Raw genomic sequence first — 21,650 nt, forward strand, 5'->3', positions numbered from 1 at the left:
GCCTTTCCCTTTTTGTTGCTTTCCTCTTTTTTTTTTTTTTTTTTTGTATTGTCCATTGAAGAAGGGCTTCCAGTCTCTCCTTGCTATACTCTGAACTCTGCATTTAGTTCTAGAAGGTCTTCTAGGTCTTCATAGAACTGATCAACTTTAGCTTCTTTGGCATCAGTAGTTTGGACTTGGATTATTGAGATGTTGAATGGTTTGCCTTGGAAATGAACTTAGATCATTCTGTTGTTTTTAAGGTTGCACCCAAGAACTGCATTTTGGACTTTTGTTGATTATGAGGGCTATTCCATTTCTTCTAAGTGATTCTTGCCCACAGTAGTAGATATAATGGTCATCTGAATTAAATTCACCCATTTCAGTCCATTTTAGTTTACTGATTCCTAAGATGTCTATGTTTACTCTTAACATCTCCTTGACCACATCCAATTTTCCTTGATTCATGGACCTAACATTCCAGGTTCCTATGCAATACTGTTTTTTATAGCATCTGATTTTACTTTCACCAACAGACACATCCACAACTGAGCATCGTTTCCAGTTTGACCCAGCCACTTCATTCTGTCTGGTGCTATTAGTAGTTGTCTTCTGCTCTTCCCCAGTAGCTTAATGGACACCTTCTGACCTGGGGGCTAATCTTTTGGTGTTATATCTTTTTGCCTTTTTATGCAGTTCATGGGTTTCTCATGGCTAGTACACTAGAGTGGTTTTCCATTCTCTCCTCCAGTGGATTATATTTTGTCAGAACTCTCCACTATGATCCATCCATCTTCGGTGGCCCTACATGGCACAGCTCATAGCTCCATTGACTTACACAAACCCCTTCACCATGATAAGGCAGTGATCAGTGAAGAGGCTAGATTCCATATGTATGCATTAGTACAAGTATTTTTTTCTGTTTTTCTCTTTCTCACATACTTTACTTTGTATGACAGACTCTAGGTCCATCCACATCTCACAAATGACCCAGTTTCATTCCTTTCTGTGGATAAGTAATATTCCAGTGTGCGTGTGTGTTAGTCACTCACTCATGTCTAATTCTTTGTAACCCCATAGACAATAGGCTGCCAGGCTCCTCTTTCCATGGAATTCTCCAAACATGAATGCTGGAGTGGGTTGCCACTCCCTTATCCAGGGTTTCCTCCTGACCCAGGGATGAAACTCAGGTCTCCAGCATTGTAGGCATATTCTTTACCATTTGAGCTACCCAGAGAGCTCCCCTCCCCTGATTCAGTGTCTACATGTACCACAAATGAGGTGAAAAGACAGCCCTGAGAATGGGAGAAAATAATTACAAAATAAGTAACTGACAAGGGATTAATCTCCACAATATACAAACAGCTCATCCAGCTTAATATATATATATAAAAAAAAAAAAAACTCAATCAAAAAATGGGCAGCAGACCTATATAGACCTTTCTCCAAAGAAGACATACACATGGTCAAGAGGCACATGAAAAGATGCTCGATATAATTATTTGAGAAATGCAGATCAAAACTCTAATAAAGTATTACCTCACACAAGTCAGAATGCCTCATCAAAAAATATACAAACAATAAATGCTAGAGAAGGTGTGGGAAAAGGGAACCTATTTGCACTGTTAGTAGGAATGTAATTTGCTACTGTCACTATGGAGAACAATATAGAAGTTCCTTAAGAAACTGAAAATAGAACCATCATACGACCCAGCAATCCCACTACTGGGCATATACCCTGAGAAAACCATAATTCAAAAAGACACATGCACCCCAGTATTCATAGCAACACTATTTACAAAAGCTAGGACATGGAAGCAACTTAAATGTCCATCAACAGATGAATGGATAAAGAAAGCATTTAACCTTTTTTTTAAAGACATCCTTTAAATAGTATGTAATTCTATGCTATATATATTCTAAATATTTTTGTGAATAGAGAGAGTCATGTTAATAGTTAATATTAGTCTGGCAAGCCAAATTTTGAATTAATCACACAGTTGGGGAGGAGGTAACACTGTGATCTCAGGGTAAGAAAGAGAAGGAATCCTAATTCCAGACACTAGACTTCCCCTGCTTAGCTTCTCAAGTTATTAGTGAAGCCCAGGAGATGAGCAGAGTGGAAAGGGGAGCTTTGCATACCTGGGAGGGAGTAATGCTTTCACCTGGGGCCCATGCTGCTAGAGGATTTCATCCAAGATCAATAAAAGCCAGGGTTTATTCAGACAGAATTGGAACAACCTGAACCACAGGGTAGGGATTCATTTCTATTCCCCTTCCCCACCCATATAATGATATAAGATTTAGCTAAAGCACCTATTAGAATACACAGTAGCTACATATTTCCAGTGGCTGATTTTCTCAATATGCAATCCTGGCTTAACTACCAAAATCCAGTATGGAACAATTTAAGAGTCTTCATGCAACTTTTTTTCTTCTGCTGCTGCTGTTGCTAAGTCGCTTCAGTCGTGTCCGATTCTGTGCGACTCCTAATAGATCTTTAAAATAATTATTCTAATTAATTCACAGAGTAAATGTGATTCAGATACTTAATCTATTAAGACATTACTGAATTACTCTGAAAGCCCTCGTTGCTCACACAGACTCATTGTAAGCACCTTAAACTCTGGTATTCTAGAGCAGATGACTCAACTTTACCTGAATAAACTCCAAAGCACCAGTTCAGAACAAATACTACATCTTCATCTTCTTTTAAATATCCCCCCAAATATAGGTCACTTTGTACATTCGCCCTATGGAACAGAAAATTAAAAATATTACACTATAGATACGCATAGACTTTACACAGATATCACAAAAAAAATTACCCCAATTCAAGAAATGTATATTATGCTGGAAAGTGTTTCCCAGTTTGAAAGGCCCTCTGTGTATCTCCCTTTTAAAAATCTGAATCACGACTTTCAGTTTTCAAAATTATCTGTGAAGACAGAGTTAGAAAATGAACTTATGGTTGCCAAGGGGAAGGATAGTTAGAGAGTTTGGATGTTCATGCACAAATGGCTAGATTTAAAGCAGGTAACCAACAAGGACTTATTGTATAACACATGGAACTCTGCTGAATGTTATGTGGCAGATGGGAGGGAAGTTTGGGGGAGAATGGATACATGTATATGTATGGCTGCATCCCTTCACTATTCAAAAGAAACTATCACACCATTGTTGATTGGCCATTTCCCAGTACAATATTAAAAGTTCAAAAAAATTTTAAAAAATTGTCTGAAGAAGTTGCTAAAGGGAGGGACATGGGGAGAGACCACGAAGGGATCACATACCACCCACAGGAACTTTCATTTTTGTTCAGGGAAACTACGTGAGGCTCAGAAGAGTAGGCTGAACTAGCCCCATGTCTGCCCCTGACTCTGTGGGAAAGTGAGGCTCCATGTAGATTTCACAGCACTTTAGGTCAGACCAGGAGTCACTCACCAGTATGCAAGCCACCAGTCCTGCAGGGCATAGGCGACCTGGAGCAGGAAACACAGTCACTCAGACTCTGATGTCACTGAGCCTCAGCCCCACTCACCAGGATGGAGAATGGGAAGGCTCCAGGACACGGAGGCGGTCTTTCCGGCTCAGGTCTGTGCCAAGCCCCTCACCCCGATGACCACAGCTCAGGGGAGGGCATGCTGCATTTTAAACTCTTTAAAAGATATCCCCTTTTCCCCAGAAGACTTTGCTCCCCAAATATAATGTACTTCATTGCAAACCCAAGTGGACTCCAAAGTCAGTAATAACAGAACAAATATTGGGATTTTTCAAAGCAAAAAGCATGACAGGTACAGTGATGGTCAGTTCTGGGTGTCAGCTTGGCTGGGCCAGTTTCCAGTGATTCAACTAAATACCCATCTAGATGTTGCTCTGAAGGTATTTTGTGGATGTGGCTCACATCAACATCAGAACTTAAGTAGACGAGATCACTATCAACTCTGTGGTTGCCTCATCTAGTCAGTCAAAGGCCCTTAGAGCAAAACCTGAGACATCCTGGAGGAGGAAGAAATCCTGCCTCAAGACATCAGGGTCAGCTCTTGTCTGAGATTTCAGTCTGCAGGCCTGCCTTTCCGATTTCACATTCACCAAGCTAGGCCCACAACTGCATGAGCCATGTCTTTGAGATAAATCTCTAAATACAAATATTTAAAAAGAATTATAAAATACAATATAAATAGCTGAGTGCTCAAATCAAAATAAACGCCCTTACATACCTGAGCTGCGATGTTTATTAGAATAAGGAAGATGATGACAGGCCAGTGAGCACTAGCTGTGAAGTAATTCTTATAGGTCTTAAAACCAATGTTTCCCTCCAAATGGTCCTCTAGAGGTAGTACAACCTGTATATTCTCAGTCTAAAAGGGAAAAATGACAGTGAGAGATGAAATTTTTAAAAATGAACCCCAAATTTCAAGAGTTCAACAATGTCCTCCTCTGGAAAGCTGTGGGAAACAGACACATCTCATACACTGGTAGGAATGCAGAATGGTCCATCTCCTAGGGTGTGGGAATATCTGGCCAAACCACATATCTGTTTACCCCTGGACCTAGCCATCCCACTCATAGGAATCCATGAAAAATAATCAAACATCATTCACATGAGGTTATTCACTGTTGGGGAGCTTTACTTAAAATAGAACATGACTCTCAACACACACACAACAAAATCAATTCATGTATAGATGCAGAAACTTCCTCTAAAATAACACACGAAATGGAGCTAATGTATCCCTCCAGATGACTTGTGTTATTCAATGATAGAAACATAAAACATACTTGGGGCTCAAAATACAAGCCAAATATAGTAAACTGAGTTCACAGAGAGTTACAGTAAATAGGAGTTTATATAACACGTTGCAAGCATATGATCTGAATCTATTTGGTTCCTAAATTTCAGAGAGTGATTCCTGAGTTTAGAAAGTGAATGGCTAATCTGAATACTTATCAGAATCATTCCAGGCTCCTGGGTTTGGATATCAAGGAATATCTGTGTATATTTTTAAGGGAGATCTAGGCATTTCTGTCTGGAGGACTTAGAATGCATTATGGAGTCACAGAAGCCTAGTGTGTCCTCGGCTCTTTCCTGGCCACTGGGATTCAAGGTCGATAAGATGTGGTTCTAGGTCTTGATGGGTAAGAAAGGAGGATGGGAACTAACACCGAAATGTCTCCATGTGTCAGGTCCTTTGCACACGTTACCTCTGGCCTATCACAAACCATCTGACACTGAGGCAAAATAATACCATCAGTCACATGAGTGCTAGAACATTCCTACATAGAGGAAAAGTAGATGATTTAACATGACTCAGCAGGACTCCGTCTAAGGGGGTCTTCACATTAAGCCTCTGGATGCCTAAGGGAAGCCAGGGGCCACCAGCATGAGTAGGATGTAAATATGGCAAAGTGAAGAGTCCTCAATCAGTGTGAGCCACATTCACTCAGAAATTCATTGCAGTGCACCAGTACTGATCTCCACAAGAGTCTCCATCCTATACTCAAAGGGGAACACCGAGCAGGCTTGATTCCTTCATGCTCTTCTATCAATTCCATGGAACAAGACTTTGGGAACCTTAGGGTCTACTTTGGGACAAATGAAGATGTCATGAGCAGGCTGAAGGTCCATGAGACCACCAAGAGCAGACAGACCCAAGCACACTGCAGGATGAGAAACTCACTTCTTGGTCTTCTGGAGCCGCATCTTTCAATGAGGGTCTGGGAGATTGGAGAGACTGAACCAAAGACTCAGAGTTCACAGTGGGAGTTCCTGGCACTGGAGATTGTTCAGACTGCTTATTCCCCTTCTCAAAAGGGGAAAAAATATCTATCCCGGATTTTAGGAACTCAGAGTAAGTTCCTCTTTCCACCACTATCCCCTAAAATAAAAAAGTTGAGAGGAATTAATTTATATTTGATAATATTAAACCAACCTAAATGCTAATCAATAAAAACTATTTGATCTTAAATTAACATTTTTGAAAAAAATGATCCCTGGTTCTAGAATTCTTGTTGAGAAACCTAGTTCAGTCAGTTCAGTACAGAACTGATCATTGGGTTCTTTGCCAAACCCTGTCCCTGTGTTAGGTGCTGGGGGATATGAAAGAAACGTGTGCTCATGTGTTAAAAATGGAGGCTGTTGACATGACTACCCTGGGCACTTAGGGAAGCAAGAAGTACAGAGGTTGGTGGGAGGACCAGCACAGTCTTTTTAGACAACATGGGACTTGAGAGAAGCCTCATGTGACAATTCCAGGAAAGAAATTTAAACTTAACTCAGAGGTGTGCACAAGTACATCTGCATACAGGTAAGAGTCACTCATTAAATCTTCAGTGACCACTGTCACTGTCACACTATCATGTGCCCGGCCAGGATAATAGGAACCAGCCCTGGACAGATAATCCATGAGAGGCATCTCCATGGTCTACAACTGTCCCCACACACTCAGCAAGTTCCCAACTGAAAATTCAATATTCCACCTTTTAAAGTAATTAAACAAGGAGGCCATGGGACTGAAGTGACTCTAAAGCCTTGGCAGTCTGTGCCCACAAACCAAAACCTAAGCCAGAATCCACGCACTCAGATCCGAGAAAAAACTTAGGAACAACCAACCACATGCGGCCAACTAGGCTTCCCCAAAACAGGCAACTGCTTAAGCTACAGTCAATCAAATAATTTTCTTTGAACACATGTGACACATCCTTGCAGAGTTTCCCTCCCTTACAAAGTTATATAAAATAATGTGTAGATGTTTCACTATTTTCTGACCCCATGAAACCAGACTCAGCTGATTCACTTAGTAGCAAATAAAACAGGGGGAAAAAAATCTCAGGATGCAAAACACATCAAATGAGAGCAGCTGTGGTTAAAGCAGCTCAGGTGGAGGGAGATGGCCAGGACCATTACTAGGACCCCTCTCACTCTGTTGTCTGAGGTGGTCCACTGGGAGAAATGCAGGGAAGCCTTTGGGTACCATCTGATACTGCAGAATTAGAAAATTAAGCAGGATATATCAGGTCTTGTTTCACTTGGGTGGCAAAATTCACACACCTCTTTACTGAAATCACCACTCACCCCATCAGATCTGTAATATGCACAATGAAATGACTGGTAGTACAAAGACAGCAATTTCACTCAACGGTCAAGCATTGACAATTCCGGGGAGATGAAAGGGCAGCCATCCCCCATCTGCTGTGAACAGAGGGACCAAACAAACAGCAAAGATGAACCCCAACTCATGCTGGGGTGCTCACCAGGGGGCAAATAGCTGCTTTGTGAGTACTAAAATTGGGTGTAGTCTCCTCAAAGGAAGCAATAAGGTGACCCCAAAACATCTAGGGACTGGCTAAATAGGTTATTCTCCTGCCCACTGATCCTGTGCTCATAATACTGTCAACACTTGGGTTTACACACTAGAATCGCCCCCTTTGCACATGAAATCAACTGCTCTCAAGCTTAAGAAACTTTAGCCCCTCCCCCCATTCCTAGAGGAGTGGAGAGGAGTTAACACATGGAACTGCTTCTAGAGAGGCAGGGATTCTGTATTTTAATAATCTTTCTTGGAGCAGAGATTCATTTCAAAACTCAGGGATCTGACCAAGGGCCTGTGGAGCAGTCAGAGGTTAACAACAAAGGTGCTGAGACCCAGAGGTAAATGAGCCAAGGAATGAAGCATCAAATGACCACCAAGTCTGAAAACTTCTCACTAATCTCCATCCCATCCCTGGTCATGCTAGGAGTTGTGGGTTGGATGGTGCCCCCTCCTCAAAAAGATGTGTTCAAACATGACAGCTGTGAACATGATGTTATTTGTATACAGAGTTTTTGCAGATGTAATTCAGTTAAGATAAGATCGCAGTGGAGCAGGGTGACCCTAAAGTCAGTAAGACTGATGTTGCTATGAGAACAGAAGAGACCCAGACTGACACAGGGACAATGGCCATGTGACATCAGAGGCAGAGACCACAGTGCTGCAGCTGGAAGCCAAGGAACACCAAGGAAGGCTGGTGAACACCAGAGGCTGGAGGGAAGGATTCTCCCCTGGAGCCTTCAGGGAGAGCATGGCCCTGCCAGCACCTGGATTTGGAACTTGTAGCTTCTAGAACAGGGAGATCATAAATTTCTATTGTTTTAAGTCACCCAGCTTGCAGTACTTGGTTACGGCAGCTCTAGAAACTGATACTCTAGCCTGAGCCCACACTTCTGTCTTCTCAGCTTTACTAAGACTTTTTAACTGCTTCTGTTGTCACCCCTCCATTGACCATTAGAGAAATAGCTTAACTCCCACATCAGACCTCATCCCTCTTCCGTTCTGGACCATCCAAGGCTTCCATCCCACTTCCGGTCCCCTGCCCACTGCCTGGAGACCAGCTCCCTCCCATTCCCCTGCTCACTCTCCTCAGACATGCTGGTCTTCCTGCTGCTCCTCCAACCTGCCAGGTCAGCTCCTTCCTCAAGACCCCCTGCCTCAGACCCCCTCCCCCTAGGTGACTGTGTGGCCCCCACCTTCATGTCACTCAGACCCCGTGAGGCACCAGCTCCTCAGGGAGGCCAGCATGTCACCTTCTTTGTCACATCCTTCCCATAAGAACAGGAGCCCCGTGAAAGCAGAGCCTTGTCCTCCTGCTGCACAGGCTCCCACATGTATTGAGCACATAGAGACCTGGGCAGGGAGACCAGCAACTGGAGACACCAGCAGAGAGGGCATCTTTGACCCGGGTACTTGGATACCCAACCTCACTTCTGGTGCTAATGGAAGATGCTCTTCAGGCAAACTACGTGTGACAATCACCTGGATACCAACAGATCTTAGAATCTCTAAGTAATACACTTTGACTTAAGTCATGGAAGGGGAAAATAAAAAGTTCTAAATAAAACTGTATCATTATCTTTAACAAATTTCATTAGGACAGTGATGATTCAATAACCCTGTGGTTGCACTTTTATACACTTTAGGGTTTATGTGGCTTACAGTGTAATAGTGACATTTCTACAGGGCTTTAGGTTCATCCTCCAAGGCATGAACACCAGCTCTGAGAAGAAGGAGGCAAAAAACTGAGGGAGAAGAATGCGTTTACCATGAACCCAGGAGAGTGACCTGTGGGGAGTTCTGTCCTTCAACATACCTGAGTGCTAGCAATTCCACAGACTTCTAGAAATTACTTACACCTTTCAATATCAGAATCTGACTTGCATCTTTTAGGTGTTGCAACTGATGAGTGACTAAAATTGTGATCTTCTCCTTCAAGGCCTGATGAATACACCTACAAATGTAAAAGGCACAGTAAGCAAAAGCACATTCATGGAATGCCTCAAACTGAAAACTTTTATTTTGAAAACAGTGAGACAAAGACCACACAGCAGTTAAAGATCTTTAGTTTAAATGCCAAATCAATAATAAAAATTAAATAAAAAGTCAATTAATCCAAATAGATCTTAAACTTATTAGTAGCAAATTTGAATCTAGTGCTACAAAAATTTATTAAAACCTGTCCAGTGAAGGAGGCCCTAACAGTTAAGTCTTTTCCACTAAAACTCAGCTTAACAATTATTTGCATGTTTCGTCCTATTAATTTGGGTGTTACGTCCAAGATGAATCAACCCAAAGTTTTAAGATGTTTTCTTCCTAACATCCCATCACAGATGCAGTAATACAAATAATTACAATGAAGTGATCAGTTGATGGCTTTGAATTTTTCATAAATAATGTTTTTATCCAAATCACTAGAAAAATACACAATTTTCCAAGTTTTAAAAATTTTCAAGTCATGTCATAGAAAGGCTTGAGTCAGCAACCAGTTGTATAACAGTTATTCTTATATAAAGGCCATGCTAATTCTATAATCCCACATATAATCCTATATAAGGGCTGTATTAAGAGGGAACACATCCCTTGGTGAAGGCGATACAAATAAGAGAGACAGAGTCCCCACCTCCATTCATTCAATCAGCAGAGGTTTGTTGAGGAAGCCAGGCACTGTCCTAAGCGCCAAGGATCCACCCAAGGTCAAGATGGAAGACAATACTCTGCACCATGCAGAGGACACACTTAACAAGTATAGAAAATGAGCTATTTGGCTGTGACCTGTGCTCTGTAGGTAAAACAAGGGTAGCTGATATCTTAGATATGGAGACTCGGGAGCCCTGAGAATATCTGAGGAAACATCCTGGAAGAAGGCACAGCAGGTACAGGATTCCTGGGACAGAACATGCTGGACGGAGACACCTTCCTGCACTCATAGTTTACGGGTAGCAGGGGGACTCATAAATGGCCAAGTGCACCCACTTAGGGCTGTCGGAAGACAGAGGGCACAGGCGCCCCTTGGAGGAGCAGGAGGGGATGGCAGGTCCCGTCTTCCACCTTCCTTCTGTGCCCCAGCGCACTGCTCCCTTGTTCTGGACAGAGGGCCCAGTATGTACAGACAGAGGGGGTGTGAAAGGACCCCCACAGGGCCAGCACAGCTGGACACCGAGGGGGTATGGGGACGAGCTGGAAAGGCTGATGGGGGCAGACGGCAAAGAATCCTGTTTGTCTGAGGACCTGGAGCTGCATCCTGAATGTGTGTCTTTTGCGGGGGTGGGGGCCGGGGGGTGGGGGGGTGGGGTGCCTGTGAAGGGCTGGAACAGGAGACTGAGCTGTGTAGACAGGAGGGTGAGCTGTGTAGACAGCAGCATGGGAATCTGATCAGGACAGACCCCAAGACCTGATGATGCAGGAGGCAGCGGTCTAGTGATGTGGGGCTGAACCAGGATGAGAGCCATGGCTGGACACAGGTGAGACTGCATCAGTTCATCTAAGGCCCTAACCTTCTATAGCTGAAAGAATCCACTGTGTTCACAGCATAAAGCTGTAAAAGTCATGAACCTCAATGACCTCGGATATAAATTCATGACTGAGGAAAACAACAGCAGGTAGAAGTGTGGCTCATTCACTTTTAATACAAAACTCTTCCCATGGCTAAGTTTACACATGACCACCATATCTCACAGCATATTGTTCCATCCTATTCTCTAACTTGAAAGCACTCTCCAAGGTGCAGAGAAAAGGGAACCCTCTTACACTGTTGTTGGGAATGCAAACTAGTACAGACACTATGGAGAACAGTGTGGAGATCCCTTAAACAACTGGAAATCAAACTGCCATATGACCCAGCAATCCCACTGCCGGGCATACACACCAAGGAAACCAGAATTGAGAGACATGTGTACCCCAGTGTTCATTGCAGCACTGTTTACAATAGCCAGGACATGGAAGCAACCTAGATGTCCATCGGCAGACGAATGGATAAGAAAGCTGTGGTACTTACACACAATGGAATATTACTCAGCTATTAAAAAGAATGCATTTGAGTCAGTTCTAATGAGGTGGATAAAACTGGAGCCTATTATACAGAGTGAAGTAAGTCAGAAAGAAAAACACCAATACAGTATATTAACACATATATATGGAATTTAGAAAGATGGTAACAATGACCTTATATGTGAGATAGCAAAAGAGACACAGATGTAAAGAACAGTCATTTGGACTCTGTGGGAGAAGGTGAGGGTGGGATGATTTGAGAGAATAGCATTGAAACATGTATATTATCATATGTGAAATAGATTGCCAGTCTAGGTTTGATGCATGAGACAGGGTGCTCAGGGCTGGTGCACCGGGATGACCCTGGGGGATTGGATGGGGAGGGAGATGGGAAGGAGGTTCAGGATGGGGGACACATGTACACCCATGGCTGATTCAGGTCAATGTATGGCAAAAACCACTACAATACTGTAAAGTAATTAGCCTCCAATTAAAATAAATTAATTAATTTAAAAATTAAAAAAAGCACTCTCCAGTTGCTGCTGAGTGGTTTCCTAAATTGCTTTCATGCTCTCTGCTTTACGTTTCCCTAGAGAATGTGTGGTTCTGATTACAAACAACAGTCTTAACCTTGCATCTATCTAGTATATATCCAAAGTGGCGCACCCAAAATATTGAAGAAGATTTTATAAATATCTCCTGTGTTTGAGAAAGAACTCAGGGGAACTTTTCTGATCACTGTACTTGGCACCAAAATGCCTTACTCTCCCTTCCTTGTGACATGGATGCAATGACTGGCAGAATCTCTTCCTGCCCTGATGGAGAACTTGTGCAGATGCTCACAGGATGGGGTAACACACATTTGTGAGCTCAGGGTGGGGTGCTGGGAACAGGGAGGCTGATATACTAATGACGCCAGGCGGGTGGAGGTGGGGATTCCTTATCACAGCACTAGCTCCTGTCACTGAACTCATGACAAGACACAAGGCACTTCTCTAAGGGAAAATTCATGAAGCCATGAATGCGAGAGGCTGGGAAAGGAAGGTCAGATCAGAGAGGGGGAGACCATACCATGTGTCATCTGCGCTATTCTCTAGTGTTCTCAAAGATTTAGTGCTACTATGCAGGTTTGTGTGTATGTGTGTTACAATATACCTAACATGAAATTTACTGTTCCTGCCATTTTAAGCACATAGCCCAGTGATATTAAGTACATTCACATTATTGTGCAGCCATCACCAACTTCCATCTCCACAACTTTTTCATCACCCCAACACTAAGCGTGTTTTATACACGGGCAGGTTCCACCAGTCTAACAACCCCTGCTTAGTAGACGTGGATCCCAGTTCCTAGTGTCCAGAGCCCAGAGCTCCTCACAGGCCTTCCTCTCACACTTGCTGACTCTGCTGAAGTCTCTACTTTGCTATTCTGGATCTGCTATAAATCAATCATGTCCCCTCAGATTCACAAGTTGTCACCTTAGTCATCAGTACCTTAGAATTTGGTGTCATGGACTTTAAAGAGATCATCATTACCCTTAATTATACTGGACCTAATCTAATCTGACTGGTATGCTTAGAAGAAGAGGAGACTAAGACATAAGGACAGAGACACAGGCATGTAAATCAATGAGGTTAGAACATACCCCCCACAATGCACAAAAATAAAGTATAAATGGCTTAAAGACTTAATTACAAGACATGATGCTATGAAATTCCTAGTAGAGATTACAGGGAAAACATTTTCTGATATAAATTATACCAATGTTTTCTTAGGTCAGTCTCCTAAGGCAATAGACATATAAGCAAAAATATATAAACGGAGGCTTCCCTGGTGGCTCAGTAGCAAAGAATCCACCCTCCAGTGCAGGAGACACGGAATCCCTCCCTGGTCCAGGAAGAGCCCACAGGCGCAAAGCAATTCAGCCCCTGCAGCACAGCTACTGAGCCTGTGCTCTGGAGCCCAGGAACCGCAGCTACTGAGCCCACGCACCACAGAGCTAGGCTCTGCAACCAGAAGGGCCGTCGCCATGAGAGGTCCATGCATCACAGCTAGAGAGCAGCCCCTGCCCACTGCAACTAGAAAAAACCCTCACAGCAACGAAAACCTTCACAGCCATAAATAAATAATATTTTTAATTAAAAAATAAATAAACAATGGGACCTAATCAAACTTACAAGCATTTGCACAGCAAAGGGAACCATAAACACAATGAAGAGACAACCTACAGGTGGGAGAAAATATTTGCAAATGATGAGACAACAAGGGTTTAATTTCCAAAATTAAAAACAGCTCACACAATTCAACAACAACAAAAAAATCCAATCAAAAAATGGTTAAAAGAACTAAATAGACATTTCTCCAAAGGACATATACAGATGGCCAACAGACACAAGAAAAGAAGTTCACCACTGTGAATTATTAGAGAAATGCAAATCAAAACTACAATGAGGTATCTCCTCAGAGAAGCTTCAATGGCCATCATTAAAGTAACAATGGCTGAGAGGATGTGGAGTAAAGGGAACCCTCCTACTCTGCTGGTGGGAATATAAATTGCTGCAGGCACTGTTGAAAATAGAATAGAGGTTCCTCAGAAAACTAAAAATAGAATTACCTTATAATCCAGTAATCCCACTCCTGGGCATATATCTGGATTAAACTATAAATCAAAAAGAGACATGCACTCCTATGTTCAGAGCAGCATCATTCACAACAGCAAAATATGGAAACAATCTAAATGTCCATCAACAGATGAGGAGATAAAGAAGATGTGGTACATATAGACGATATAATACTACTCAGCCATAAAAAAAAAGAAAGAATGCCATTTGCAGAAACATGGATGGACCTGGAGATTCTCATACTAAGTGAAGTAACTCAGAAAGAGAAAGTCAAATATCATATCACTTATATGTGGAATCTAAACTATGGAAAAATGAACCTATTTACAGAAGAGAAAAAGACTCAGATATAGTGAACAGACCTGTGGTTGCATGGGTGGAAGGAGGTGGTGGGGACAGAGGGACTGGGAGTTTGAGGTTAGCAGATGCAAACTATTATGTGTAGAATGGATAAACAACAAGGTCCTATGGTATAGAACAGGGAGCTATATTCAATACCCTGAGATAAACCATTATGGAAAAGAATATATATTTGTGCATAACTGAGTCACTTTGCTGTACAAAGAAATTAACACAATGGAGTAAATCAACTGTATTTCAATAAAAATTTTTCAAAAAAAAATGGGACAGAGACACAGGGGTGCATGTAAACAGATGAAAGACCATGTGAGGACACAGCGAGATTGATGCAGTCAGAAGCCAAGGAGAGAGGTCTCAGGGGAAACCAAACCTGCCCATATCTTAAACCTGTAGCCTCAAGAACTGTGAGAAATTTAACTTCTATTCTTTAAGCACCCTCATCTGTGACAATTTTGCTATAGACTGAATGTTTTTGTCGTCAAAAATCATACATTGAGACCTAATCCCCACTATGTTGGTATTAGGAGGTGGGGCCATCGGGAGGTGATCAGGTCATGAGGGTGGAGCTGCATGAAAAGGATGAGTGTCTTTATAAAAGGGACCCACACGGCTCTCTCACCCCTTCCCCACATCCACATGAGGACACAGGAATCTGGCCCTCACCAGACACTGAATCTGCCAGCACATTCACCTTGGACTTTCCCAGCCTCCAGAACCATGAGAGACAAATCTGTGCTATTTATAAGCCATCCAGGCTCTGGTCTCCTGTGAGAGCAGCTTGAATGGACACAACCCTAGAAACTAACACAGATGTGACAGAGAGAATTTCCAAACAGCTTCTCTCTGCTAAACACCTGCCTCCTCCAGGTGAGGATGTGCCTGCTGTTCTCCTCACAGCCCACTTCCTCCTCCCTCCACACCTGAGCTTCTACTCAGCAAAGGACTGGGTCCTCTTCTCAGCCTCCCCACACCTGCCCAGCCTGCAGGCCCCAGGGTACTTCCCACCCAACCCCGGGCACAGGGAGCTTTCCAACTTCAGTGAAAGCTTCTAGATGCCACTTCCACTTTCATTTAGCACTTCCTATACTGTATCTAAACCTCTAAACTTTGACTCTGCTGATCTTTTCCCAGGCATCTGTCTTAACAAGCTCCACGTTGAGACAGGTTCCTCAGAGGAAGGAACGAGAGCTGAACATCATCGGTGCAGTTCAGTTCAGTCACTCAGTTGTGTCTGACTCTTTGCAACCCATGGACTGCAGCACGCCAGGCCACTCTATCCATCACCAACTCCTGGAGTTTACTCAAACTCATGTCTATTGAGTCAGTGATGCCATCCAACCATCTCATTCTCTGTCATCCCCTTCTCCCGCCTTCAATCTTTCCCAGCATCAGGGTCTTTTCAAATGAGTCAGCTCTTCGCATCAGGAGGCCAAAGAATTGGAGTTTCAGCTTCAGCACCAGTCCTTCCAATGAATATTCAGGACTGATTTCCTTTAGGATGGACTGGATGTATCTCCTTGCAGTCCAAGGGACTCTCAAGAGTTTTCTCCAACACCACAGTTCAAAAGCATCAATTCTTCAGTGCTCAGCTTTCTTTATAGTTCAACTCTCACATCCATACATGACTACTGGAAAAATCATAGCCTTGACTGGATGGACCTTTGTTGGTAAAGTCATGTCTCTGCTTTTTAATATACTGCCTAGGTTGGTCATAACTTTTCTCCCAAGGAGTAAGGGTCTTTTAATTTCATGACCGAAGTCACCATCTGCAGTGATTTAGGAAGTCAAAAAAATAAATAAATAAATAAAGTTTATCACTGTTTCCACTCTTTCCTCATCTATTTGCCATGAAGTGGTAGGACCAGATGCCATGATCTTAGTCTTCTGAGTGTTGATCTTTAAGTCAACTTTTTCACTCTCCTCTTTCACTTTGATCAAGAGGCTCTTTAGCTCTTCTTCACTTTCTGCCATAAGGGTGGTATCATTTGCATATATGAAGTTATTGATATTTCTCCAGGCAATCTTGATTCCACCTTGTGCTTCATCCAGCCCAGGGTTTCTCATGATGTACTCTGCATATAAGTTAAATAAGCACGGTGACAATATACAGCCTTGATGTACTCCTTTTCCTATTTGGAATCAGCCTGTTGTTCCATGTTCAGTTCTAACTGTTGCTTTCTGAACTGCATACAGATTTTTCAAGAGGCAGGTCAGGTGGTCTGGTATGCCCATCTCTTTCAGAATTTTCCACAGTTTATTGTGATCCACACAGTCAAAGGCTTTGGCATAGTTAATAAAGCAGAAAGAGATGTTTTTCTGGAACTCTCTTGCTATTTTGATGATCCAGCAGATGTTGACAATTTGATCTCTGGTTCCTCTGCCTTTTCTAAAACCAGCTTAAACATCCTGAAGTTCACGGTTCATATACTGTTGAAGTCTGGCTTGGAGAATTTTGAGCATTAATTTACTAGCACGTGAGATGAGTGGTAGTTTGAACATTCTTTGGCATTGCCTTTCTCTGGGATTGGAATGAAAATTGACCTTTTCCAGTCCTGTGGCACTGCTGAGTTTTCCAAATTTGCTGGCATATTGAGTACAGCACTTTCAGACCATCATCTTTTAGGATTTGAAATAGCTCAACTGGAATCCCACCACCTCCACTAGCTTTGTTCATAGTGATGCTTCCTAAGGCCCACTTGATTTCACATTCCAGAATGTCTGGCTCTAGGTGAGTGATCAGACCATCCTAGTCTCCCTTATTCTGCCCAGAGTGGGTCCTTCCCCTCTCCCAGCTCACCATCCTCCTTGTAAACTAAGAGGTTTTGTGCAGTGACATCTGTAAGGGCATTGATCTCAGTGCACAAAGCAGGGTGTTAATAAGTGCAGCTGGAAGGGATGGTTGCCTTTAGCAAGGTGAACAACAGCAAGATAACTAACCATGGAGATGTGGAGGCTGTTTTAGGAAAAAAACAAGTTCGCAAGGCTTTCAAAAAGTCAGTCTAGACTCCATAAGAGGCCTCAGTCAGTGTGTGTTAGGACACATTATACATAGAAAAGCATCAGAGTTGTTCTACTTTAGTCACTGTGTAGCCAACCAAGAGTCACTCACAAGTTATAAATTCCAGAAGCAGGAATGAGAGACAAGACTCAAGCCAGATTATAGTTGACCCTACATTGTAAGTCTAAGTATTAATTCCACTAACCATCCATGAAGCAATTTGAAATGACTGAAATCATACTCAGATGTGGAGTAAATGAGTCTCAAATTCTAGACTTTATGGGTTTCCCTGGTAACTCAGATGGTAAAGAATCTGCCTGCAATGCAAGAGACCAAGGTTTGATCCCTGGGTCGTGAAGATCTCCTGGAGAAATGAATGGCAACCTATTCCAGTATTCTTGCCTGGAGAATTCCATGGACAGAGGAGCCTGGTAGGCTACAGCCTACGGGGTTGCAAAGAATCGGAAATGACTGAGCAACTAACACACACACAGACTTAAAGACTTTATTTTGAAAGTGATAGAATAACAAGCATAAACCAACAAGGCCTTTCCATGGAAGCCCTATGACAGCACCAAAAGCTTCACTTCTAATGTGTCTTAAAAAAATGATGGAGGAAAAGAGCTGGCAGCCAAGCAGCAGGTTATGGAGGCTCACTCTCTGATTTAAAAACCCTACATCATCTTTCTTATCCCTGAGGTCTAGATCCATCCACAGTGTCTGGATCCATCAACTGCAAGTAGCAGGGGGAAATCTACCATCGATCCCTCACTCCCTAAAGCACTGACCCCACTGTCCTCCACTCACTGGAAACACCTGCTGTATTTCCTGTCCTGACCTCATCATGACACAAGATTTCTCTTTTGTGGAGGGAAGGGATGGGGGAGAGGGACACCAGGGCAGAGCGAGCTGAGTCTCCTGAAGCACAAAGGCTTTCCTGAGTTCTTTTCCTGATCTCTACAGGGTTCCTGGAAAGCAGAGATGATAGAAAACAGGAGCAAACTCACTGTTCAAACAAGTGCCTGCTGACTCCTGCATCCACTGCGCTGAGTGGATCATCCAGGAGGTAGATGTCTGCGTCCTGATACACGGCTCTAGAAAACATAGAGAGACATCAGGAGAAGACACTTCACACTCCCTGGGTCTCAGCCCTGAATCACAACAATGTCAAACAACTCCATGTTCATTCCAAGAGTCCATGGAAACAGCCAAGTCTCTGCTTCACACAGGCCCACCCGCTGAGCGGGGTCTGCGTGCTCACATCCACTAGGAGCCGCGGAGGAGGGGCAGGATGGCAACTGAAACCCCATGTACCTTGCAAGGCATATCCGAGCTTTCTGCCCTTCACTCAGGGGGGTTCCTCTGTCTCCTATCTCAGTTAGATCTCCATCCTCCAAAAGCTGAAAATCCTATAGAGAGATAGGAAAGGGGAAAGAGAAAAAGATATAAAATGTGTTCTACTACCATCTTACACTCCTAGCATTAGTTCCTCATACAAGTATTTGATCAACATGAATGCATGTTCAGCTGCTAAGTCATGTTTAACTCTTTGCAATCCCATGGACTGTAGTCCATCAGGCCCCTCTGTTCATGGGATTCTTCAGGCAAGAATACTGGAGTGGGTTGCCATTTCCTCCTGCAGGAGATCTTTCCTACCCAGGGATTGAATCCGTGTCTCCTGCATTGGCAGGTGGATTCTTTACCACGAGCCACCTGGGAAGCCACAGCAATGGGTAAATGTCAGATTTCAGTTCAGTTCAGTTCAGTTCAGTTCAGTCTCTCAGTCATGTCCGACCCTGCAACCCCATGAATTGCAGCACACCAGGCCTCCCTTCCATCACCAACTCCCGGAGTTTACTCAAACCCATGTCCATCGGGTTGGTGATGCCATCCAACCATCTCATCCTCTGTCATCCCCTTCTCCTCCTGCCCCCAATCCGTCCCAGCATCAGGGTCTTTTCCAATGAGTCAACTCTTCGCATGAGGTGGCCAAAGTACTGGAGTTCCAGCTTCAGCATCAGTCCTTCCAATGAACACCCAGGACTGATCTTTAGGATGGACTGGTTGGATCTCCTTGCAGTACAAGGGACTCTCAAGAGTCTTCTCCAACACCATAGTTCAAAAGCAAATGTCAGATTTACTAAGCTGTAAATTTGAACATAAAAAAAGAAACCTCTCAGTGTTTTTAAATTTGTTTTCATTCTGTAGTTTTTGACAGCATCTATGCATTTGACCATTTTAACAGATATTTATTGAGGATCTGCTGTATATGAATTGATTGTAATTTGCTGTTGGTGACTGACCTCTATTTTCTCATCAAGCCAACAGTGGGACCCTGTTCACAGTGTGAATCATAACATGCAAAACACGTGACCACAGTAGAAGAGACTCCATTATAACCCTCCCTGACAGCCACAAAGACACGTAGACACACAGGTTCTCTGCTCACTCAAAGCTTAATGGAGGTACATCAGATAAAAGGCAGCAATTGCTCTGTTGTGATAATTTATAATTACTTCATCTTCTTTTTCTTGAGCTCAGAAATTAATACCATCTCTTGCCTTTGGTTGTCATTAAAAAAATGAGCTATGTTAAGTTCTCGGCCACACACACACAGAGAATTGCATGGCCTCTCTTTCACTGTTGACAGTTCTTGCAAACTGTTCTGCTTAGTTTTTATGCTTTGATTTTATGTTGTTCAAATGGTTTTCTTCTTAAAATAGCACAACGATGTAACACAGCAATCTTAACCACATTCTAGAAAAGGCACTTACATCCTCTCTCTCCAGGACATAGGAAACTATCTCTGAGTCTGTTAGTAATACTTCAGGTGTGTTGTTGACTCTGCAAATTATTTAAGAACAAGCCACCAATGGGAAAACCATTTTGGAGGATTTGAAGTAAAACCAAGCCAAGCTGATTTCTCAGCCACTCTTTTCTGATCAGATTAAAGGGGAAAAGCCTGAGCTGATCATATATTACAGTTCCTTACACTAACAGGAAGGTATTCTTATTCATGTTTGTTATCTTTAAGTTAAATTTAACCAATTCTCACTGAATAGCAGGCACCCAACCTAGAGGTAAACTAGGAAATGGCACTGCTGGTTTGATGCCATCCATCTAGAAGCACATCAAGGGCCCTTCAGTGATGGTGGAGGTAACACTAGAAACACCACAGAGCAGACTGCTGAAATGGTTAACGTGGGCTGGATCCCAGAGACAAGCAGCAGGAGCCCTGCCTTCCTTTCCAGCTTTTCTTCCATGTGGAATCACCCCTCTTCTCATATCCTGTCAATATCCTGCCCATCATCCTTCTAGGCTCAGCCCACACACACTCTCTCATGAAACCATCCTGGACTCATCTCTTCCTGCTGGGTTCCTAAGGCTCTGTTTACATCTCTCATCTCTCATGAAGGGCCCGTCTTATTCTGCTCCATCATTTGTACACGTGCACACAGCTTCTCTCAGCTCCAGGAGGGGAAGATCTGTGCTGGACCCTGACGCTGATTATCTCTAAACCTCACAACAAGCTGCACAGCAAGCACTGGCCCCATTTCACAGATGAGGAAACTGAAACTCAGTGGGGTCACATACTGGTCTGAGGACAGCCAGCTGTCAAACAGAAGAGATGGAATCTGAGCCAGCTCATCTCAGTTCAGAGGCTCCTGCCCTTTCACATCATGCTGGCCAGATAGTGAAAGAAGAGTATATTTGAAAGGAAGATAGTATTAAAGTAACTCAAGACTTGAAGGCCTCTATACCTATTCATGTAAGTATCAATAAACTTATTATCCTATGATTGTCAAGGCAATCTAAAAAAAATGACTAAGTGATCTATGTGGAAAAATATTAAACTAGAATTTATAAATTTGATACCTTTAAATATGTGTTTACTAAATATTTGCAAAAGCCTTAAAGATAACATATAGACAAATGTTACATACTATATTGCTTATATTATGGTAACAGAATATTGTCATCGTACATTTATATAATGTCCTATGTGTAGAGCACCTATAAAAATATAGAAATATTAACTCAAACAATGGAAACTAAATACTCAGATACCTTCTTTCTTACATGTCACATTTTATGGACATAATTTTACCAGAAACTGGCTGAGCTTAAAAATAAGAATTAATTTATTTTCAAAATCATTCTAATAATACTTACAGAGTACTTGCTATGTCCCTAGCAATCAGCTGCTTTAAAATCATGACCACATTTCATCCTCAAAACAACCTCATGAGGTTGATAGTCTTATTAATTCTCCATTTTACAGATGAAATAACAGGCTTGTAAAGATCAATCAGCCAAAACCAAACACCTGGTCAATAGAGCAACTAGGACTCAATTCCTGAGCCTTCTGACTCCTAGACCTTGGAGTTGAGG

General features: G+C 42.7%; 1 protein-coding gene across 1 annotated transcript in view; it reads right to left on the bottom strand.

Annotated features, from left to right (window-relative positions):
* Positions 1–21,650, bottom strand: part of LOC122447587 (ATP-binding cassette sub-family C member 4-like) — a 405,286-nt gene that overhangs the window by 311,327 nt on the left and 72,309 nt on the right. The window contains exons 18-24 of the mRNA XM_043478281.1: positions 18,573–18,667; positions 18,266–18,352; positions 9,147–9,243; positions 5,661–5,858; positions 4,200–4,340; positions 3,424–3,461; positions 2,638–2,732 (exon numbers count right to left, since the gene is read on the bottom strand). Coding sequence (XP_043334216.1) covers positions 2,638–2,732; positions 3,424–3,461; positions 4,200–4,340; positions 5,661–5,858; positions 9,147–9,243; positions 18,266–18,352; positions 18,573–18,667 — 751 coding nt within the window. The remainder of the gene's footprint in view (positions 1–2,637; positions 2,733–3,423; positions 3,462–4,199; positions 4,341–5,660; positions 5,859–9,146; positions 9,244–18,265; positions 18,353–18,572; positions 18,668–21,650) is intronic.

This window comes from Cervus canadensis, chromosome 9 (genome assembly GCF_019320065.1).
Source record: "Cervus canadensis isolate Bull #8, Minnesota chromosome 9, ASM1932006v1, whole genome shotgun sequence".
Classification (NCBI taxonomy): Eukaryota; Metazoa; Chordata; class Mammalia; order Artiodactyla; family Cervidae; genus Cervus; species Cervus canadensis.